The 7,785-nt window shown below is 42.5% G+C and overlaps 1 protein-coding gene across 2 annotated transcripts; it reads right to left on the bottom strand.

Annotated features, from left to right (window-relative positions):
- Positions 1-207: 207 nt before the first annotated feature.
- On the bottom strand, positions 208-4,225 carry LOC144716136 (NAD(P)-binding Rossmann-fold superfamily protein). 2 transcript variants are annotated; one of them, XM_078591190.1, is made up of 11 exons: positions 3,871-4,225; positions 3,282-3,424; positions 3,055-3,108; positions 2,854-2,934; positions 2,447-2,492; positions 2,277-2,371; positions 2,174-2,206; positions 1,506-1,640; positions 1,322-1,415; positions 841-923; positions 208-567 (listed from the first exon to the last, which is right to left on the bottom strand). In XM_078591190.1, the coding sequence occupies exons 1-11, from the start codon at positions 4,052-4,054 to the stop codon at positions 535-537; spliced, it is 981 nt and encodes a 326-aa protein (XP_078447316.1). In that variant the 5' UTR covers positions 4,055-4,225; the 3' UTR covers positions 208-534. The 2 variants fall into 2 exon arrangements, with proteins under 2 accessions (XP_078447316.1, XP_078447317.1); XM_078591191.1 differs by having other exon boundaries at positions 3,901-4,225.
- Positions 4,226-7,785: the final 3,560 nt, after the last annotated feature.

Below are 7,785 nucleotides of genomic sequence, written 5' to 3'. Positions count from 1 at the left end.
TTCGTTTCTTGATTTGGTTAGCATCATATCAGAATGGTCCAGAATAATTTATGCATTAATCTCATCTTCTAATTACAAATCTTGTAAGAGTAACAGACAATTTAATCTTTCATGATCCTGCAGGGCAGCAGTCCATTGTGGCACCAAGTGAATGATCTCTCTCTAGACATAGGTGCAAAGACTCAACACGATCAGCAAATAGTAACATCAAGAAAGAAGATAACTATCTTGGATACACCTTAAAATTATTCCCCTCCATGGTCAAAGGTTACAACTCAGCACAAACAGCAAATGATACAAGCTTGAAAGAAAGTCCTGTTTTAGATTGATTTCAAACTAGGTGAAAGTGTTCAAAACTTCTCTGATTCTTACCAACGTAAAAATTGGAATCTATTCTAAATTTAACTGGGAAGAGAATTGGGAAGAGTTTATTTCTCTTTCTTTGACTCTATCTCTCTCTCTCTTCCATCAGGTCGGAGAAACCTATTTTGAATTATTGGAGAATCTCTTCTTCCCATGGGCAGCCAAAAAAAATCACATGACCATGCCGCCATCGATGGTAAACACCTGCAGAAGAGAACATGACGATCAATGAAGACTAGATCAACAGCTCACCCATGGACATATGTAGAGAATTCGAGGAAAGATTGAGAGACGATGGCAAAAGGGAGTGCTGGAGAGAGAGAGCGGGAGAGAGAGAGAGAGAGAGAGAGAGAGAGAGAGAGAGAGGGAGAGAGAGAGATAGGTACAGAGAGAGACATAGACAAAGACAAAGACAAACAGAGAGATAGAAAGAAAGCAAATTCCACCGGGGATTTTGGCCAACTTTTATCTGTATACCTGCCCGGTGATGTAGCTAGCAGCAGGGTTGAGGGCAAGGAATTCCACCAGCCCAGCAACTTCCTCCGGTTTCCCATACCTCCCTGCAAAATTAGTTACCGTTTTCAAGTCCCGCACAATCTAGCGTACGGAGAGAAACACCATAAAATGGTATGAAATTCGTGTTCTCGTTTTTGGGAAAATGTATTTCAATAAAAAGGGAAACAAAAATGTCATTTTAAAGATGAAAGCAGCCGAAACCGCTTCCAGAAATAGTTTTTCAGAACCTCAACTTCTGAACATAAAAGTGTCTTTACCCTGTGTGAGAACGGACAGGCAGAGAGAGAGAGAGGCAGACATACATACACCAAAACACACAAAGAGAGAAAGCTAGCAGGAGACAGAAATTGAGCTCAAATGCAAAGAGACTAGTGCAATAAAGAGTTTGTCCAGAGAGACGGAGAAGAAGAGGGAGTGAGGGAGGAAGAGAAAGAGAGATTACCCAAAGGAATGTTTTCCAAGATTTTCTTCTCAATGTCTGCTCCAAGTTTGGCAGTCATGTCAGACGCAATAAAACCAGGCGCGATGGCATTCACCTAGGAACATATTCCACCGGAATTTCAGGGAGATGGACTCATCTAGAACAAGTTTTAATAGACAAAAATCAAGAGATCCTACTAACTAACATTAATGTTCCTGCTGGCATACTCCTTTGCAACACTCTTGGTCAAACCAATCACCCCTGCCTTTGCCGCACTATAATTAGCCTGGCCCGCATTGCCGACAAGCCCCACCACAGACGATATATTGATGATCCTGCCCTGGATAAACCATTGAACTCCATAACATGAACACAATAGCTAATTTTCCTTTTGAAAGGAAAAAACATCATATCAAATATTTCCTTAAATTACTAAACAGTAGTCAAAGTATTCGTAGCAGTTCACTCGAGGAAGACAGAAAACAGAAGCAAAAGATGAGGAGAGAGTGGAAGAGAGAGCATGGAGGCAGGAAGAGACTACAACCCTGGTAGTTGGGCAAAGAACGACAAAGTAAAACCTAATTTGATTATGTAAGGGGTTCCCCTATCTTTATATTAGAGAAGGAACCCTTAATAATTATAACATATAAACTCTATCTCTAAAAGTAGTTTTTATCTAACATCACATTAAAGAGAGTAATTCAATCTTACACACCAGGGTATTGTGGTGATTTCTATATATGACAATTTATTTTTCTAAAAAAAGATGCTACTGTCAAAGAATCCGCAAGTGAAAATGACCATCTGCTAGAAAAAACGTCAACTAAAAAAATGATTAAAAAATGAGTTATTATTGGGAAAGTAATATCTTGCCTTCCTCTTCTTCATCATTATCTTCGCAGCTGCCTGCAGGAAGATGGAAGATTCATTGAGACAAGCTATGGAAGCAACCTGTGGCAATGAGGCAGGTCGGTACCTGAGTGCAGAGGAAGACACCTGTCAAGTTAAGATCAATGACTTCTTGCCACTGAGAAGTCTTCATCCTCATCAGCAGTGTGTCTCTGGTTATTCCTGGACGCTTGGCGACAAGTCCACTTCAGGGCAAAGATAGAAAGAGGGGATTTTCTAAGTTTATTGTGATACAACCTGCATTGTTGACCAAGATATCAACAGTTCCCCACTTGTCGACAGCCTGGAAAAAAAGGAAACTATTGGATATCTTGTAGGATTTGATGCAAAAAGTAGGATTCGCAGACAAGACAAATGACACAACTACGAAACCATGACGAGGAGAATGTCAATGACCATAAAAAGCTGATGACGGACTACATCAATATTTTGAATAGATGACTAGATGATGAAACAATGACTAGATGATGAAACAATGACTAGATGATGAAACAATGACTAGATGATGATGAGACGATGAGAAACTGATGGACGAGATGGTGAAAAACTGATTATCAGATAATCAGAATCATCATCTTCCACTAATCATCATCATCATCCTGGATGCCAAACCTTGAGAAGAAACAATCCATTGTTACACGTACAGTCTTTATCATTTCCTCGACGTCGGCTTCTTTGGAAACATCGCCACCAAAGATGACAGACTGCCCCCCAGAGGCCTCGATCTGCACGAGAAACCAGAAATGTACAATTTTTACAGCTTCTAGTAATGGAGGATGCTAACAAAATAGACATTCTCACTTTATTTTATACGTAAATATGTTTTAGAAAAAAAGGTCATATACCTCCTGCGAGACCTCCTCTGCCTCCTTTGATGACCTAGCATAATTTACCAGCACCTGGACACATCAATTTTATTCATTCGGGATTTAAAAGTGAATTTCAAAGAACCAACCAAAGTTTGGGAGTGACTCAGTTTAAACTTAAAACTTCCTAGAAAAAAATAAAATGAACACAAATTTTTTTTTTTTTTTGAAATATAATGGGCACAAAATTATAATGCGCCACTGACCTTGCAACCTGCTTTCCCAAGAGCTAATGCTACAGCTTTACCGATTCCCCGGGAAGCCCCAGTGACAACAACAACGGGCTTCTCCACTTCCTGGGCGATTTGAACATTTGCTTGTTCAGCGGCCGCAACCCCTGCTCTAACACCTGAGCCCAGTGAAATAATAAGATCAGAAGAAGAAAAAAGTTAAACATCCGAGTACTTGAGGCAAATCTAGAAAAAAAAAATCAAACTCCAGCCCGGAATTTAATGAGAAGCGGAAAATGTGATGAGTTACGCATTCTCATCCCACTTCCAAAAACATATTTATAATTTCAAGAAAATTTCTCCCAAAACAATTTTCAAGAAAAATATCACTAATTGTGCTCTAAAAAGATTAATAAAACCCAGAAATAGATTACCCAATGGAGATTTCCCCTCACTGTATCCATCCACTAAGCTATATAACCGAAACGAACACGCATTGCTAAAAAAAGTATAATCTTCAGCTAACACCCATCCCACAATCATCATCACAACAACATAATCATAAAAAAAAAGTATTCATAAAATTCTCCAGAGAGATGAAGAGAAGAGGGGGGGTCAGATTAACCGGAAGAAGGAAGCCAGCCAGATGGGTAACCTCCGGTGCTCGATCCAAACCCAGAGCGGAGAGGGGAAACGGCGCAACCCAAATGGGTCGATATCGTTCTGGGTAAGGCGATCCTGGGCGAGCAGGCCTTCCTCGGAGCTGAAGAGGCGGTGGGGAGGTTGAAGACGACGGTGGATGCGGCCATGAACGCTCTGTGAGGGAGAGAGAGGCGATTGGGGAAGGAAGTCCTCAGCGTGGAAGCAGTTGGAGGCTGGTTTTGAGGGAATTCGCACGGTCGGCAGCGGCCCTCGAGATCTCCGACGTCGAGCGGCGGAGTAAGCTAAGCAGAGTGAAGATTCTGAAGAGTGAGAGAAGACTACTGTTCTAGCCTTCTGGGTAGGGAACGGCACATCACCCCTGACGTGACGGAACGGATGACGAAACGTGAGGGACGGATGCCGTTTCTCAAGTCACCGTCCCGTCAAGCGTCCCAGCATATGCAAAAAACCGTCACCTTTCCGTCACGCGTCCCTCCATAGGGTGTCCCATCACGTCCGGGTCACCGTGACGGCGACACCATCATCGGTGAGGTGTATAAAACCCTACAGTCAAGTATCCCCCCCATGTATTTACAGTGGTTTTCATTGTTGAGAACTCGTCATCTTCATCGGTGACAGTGAACACTTTGCAGGAAAGTAGGATATTACGGTAACTTCTTAAGTAAGTGGTATAATTGTTAAAATTTCTTATAGTTTTTATTTGGGAAATTTGGAGGACAGAGTATCCGAGCGGTGTAACTACAATTATCTATAGGCGGTGGCCGTTTGCGCACGCAGACAAAACAGGGACTTCTGTGCAAAATTTCAGGAAATCAAAATGGCGACGTCACATGGCAAAATCTTAGCCGTTGGACAGCTTGAAAATAATGAATTTTATATGTATTTTCTGTTTGTTTTAACTTTTCAAAAATTCCGTCACGGCTGTCATCCGTGAAGTCGTTCCGTCATGTCACGCGTCGGGGGCACCCCATCACCGTCATGACCACTTCGTCATCCGTCACCGTCACCGTCACGTCATTCGTCACGTTTTCGTCAAGGTGATGTGTGACCTGACGGATGACGCGTGCTGATCCCTACTTCTGGGTGAGAAAGATTTCACTTTGTTATTTCTAGCCTTACTAGCTGGCCCAGTGTGACTGACCCACAATGAAATTTTTCGATAATTGTGTATTATTGTATGCATGGTATTGGCACCTCACCTATGTAAACATATTTGTATCCAAAATTTGATATAAATGGATTATTAAACTTAGACAAAGTTCTGCAATCATATAGATTTTTTTTATAAAACTGTTTTTGACCACACAGAAGAGGTCCATTAAAATTTGGGTTCAAATTTTGCTGATTGCTTTGGTAGACTCAGGTGATTAAATACTTCTAATGTGCTTTTGGGTCTGATGTGATTTTCATTTAGGGAAATAATGTCATAAAATGATAACTTAGATGCATTGTGATTATACGTAATAATTAATAATTAATGATCATAAAATGATAACTTAGATGCATACTGTGATTACACATATTAATAATTAATGATGCTTGATTTGTAAAATGCTAGTTTTCTAGAGAGTTAGTTCTGCTCAAAGATTCAAGCTCGACATGAAACTTTTGGGTCATGTTACTTTCGGATAGACCTTAATTCAATGAGATCCTTTTTAGGGAAAATGGGTAAATCATTTTCCTTATAGAATATGAATGATGTTTCCCATTTTTACCTCCTACGAAGAAAAACAATAAATTATTGCCAAAATTTTGATCTTCACGCAATAAACAATTATGAGAAATAAAAACTTATATGGACATAGTACACTGTAGGAAATAATGAACTCTAGGAGAAAATGAGTAAATATTGATATGGGTTAAAAGATAATGGCTTTTGACCGATTATTATGTCATCTCTATGTCAAAACGTATTAAAAAGATAGAAGTTTATTCATTTTCATGGGACAAGTTTTTTTCTACTATTTTTCCATTGCATTCATCTGCATCTCTCATGAACGGGCAATGATGAAAATGATGAGTCAATTAAGATTTTACACAAGCTATGGCTGACATTTAAATATATATTAATATACTTCATTTCCCCCAAAAGATTCGACCCACTTTTCATTTAGTAGTAAGTTCACCAAGTTCTTAATCCTTATCAATATTTTTCAATAAGTCACCCCTTGACAACAAAATGTAAGGTTGAGATCATAAGGCATTAATCTTTATTTCCTTTGATAGTTATGTTTATAATTTTGTGCAAAAGTTTTATGTGTTGCATCTCTTTTTGGTTTGATTATGCTTGATTGGTTTTTTATTTCTCCTACTGATATTCAACTACTTTTATATTTTACTCACCATAACCTAATCTTCCTTATTCAACTTATTTCAAATTATTTATAAGATATATCTACATTTTCTGCCCAATAAGGTGCCGATAAAAATTGTTTGGATTAATATCTTCGTTTTCAGAAAAGCTTCAAACAAAATTTTAACTGAAGAGATAGAAAAGCAATACAACGGCATAAAAACAGAGATGGAACTCATGAACATTTACAAAGATTTTATTTAACTCCATTATAACATATTCATATTTCAAGAGATAGGGAATTTTGTGTAAGTCAAGCTTTTACTTTGATAGTGGTTTCATGGGGGAATTTATGGAGGTGGCTAGTATTTTCAATGTTAATTTACTCACTAATGAGAGAATGAGGAAGATGTATGTGAAGTTTGGCCGCATTTTTCGTAATTAGAATGAACCAAATGGTTAGATGAATCTAATATTGATAAGAATGGAAAACATTCAATGAGGAAATCTGGTGGCGACGACGTCAACGCACTATCTTCGGACGCGCCGCCACCATCATCCGAGACGCCTCACATCCAGACTCGTAATCAACATCAACTAAAGAACCGCCATGATGACGACAACGTCAACGGACTGATGACGAACGCGACCCCACTTACGCATGACATATCCCGCGTCATGACACGTCGCCAATGACAACTGCAGAACCATTCGTGACGTGATGAGTCGACACGTCGCCTCGTCCTTGATGGTTATTTTATTTCTTATTTTCTCTTTCCTCCAAGGCCTATGTGTAGGCCAATGTTGCAAAAGAACACTTAGTGAGTTTATTTCAAGAATTAAAGTTTTTCTTCTTGGAAGACTCGCCCCATCCTCACCGTCTTGTTCTGGTCGCCGCCACCATTGATCGTCGCCGCGCACTGCACTCTTGGCCACCGCCCTGCACCCCGGCCGCCCGCGCCTAGCGCTCCGGCCTTCGCGCTCTTGTTCCTTGGCCGCCTACGCTCTTAGCCGCTGCCCCACGCCCAGACCGCCCCGTGCCCTAGGTTGCTGCCCCGCGCCACGCCGCCCCGCACAAGCGCCTGCCCGCACAGGCATTCGCCCTCGCAAGCGCCCGCCCGCACAAGCGTCTGCCCGGGCAGGCGCCCGCCCACACAGGCGCCGGCCCACGCAAGCGACTGCCGCACAAGCACCGCCCGCACAGGCGTCCGCCCAGTGCAGGTGTCCGGCGGCCAGGCCACCCGCACAAGTGCTCGCCCGCACAGGCATAGGCTGTTCGCCCGCACAGGCATCCGCCCCGCGCAGGCACCCGCCCGCCAAGCCGCACGCACAAGCGCTCGCCCGCACAGGCCGTCCGCCCGCACAAGCGTCTGTCCTCGTAGGCACCCGCCTGCACAGGCATCCGCTCGCGCAGGTGCCCGCCCGCACAGGCCGCCGGCCTGCACAGGCATCCGCTCGAGCAGGCGCCTGCCCTCACAAGTCGCCCGCCTGCACAGGAATCCCTGGCCACTGGCCCGCGCCCGTCGTGCCCCCGAACGCCCTCACAGCCATTTAGGTGTCGGGGCGCTACCCCGCATCCCGCAA

The sequence above is a fragment of the Wolffia australiana genome, chromosome 20, assembly GCF_029677425.1.
Source record: "Wolffia australiana isolate 7733 chromosome 20, ASM2967742v1".
Lineage (NCBI taxonomy): Eukaryota > Viridiplantae > Streptophyta > Magnoliopsida > Alismatales > Araceae > Wolffia > Wolffia australiana.
This window is presented reverse-complemented; position numbering and strand designations above follow the sequence as displayed.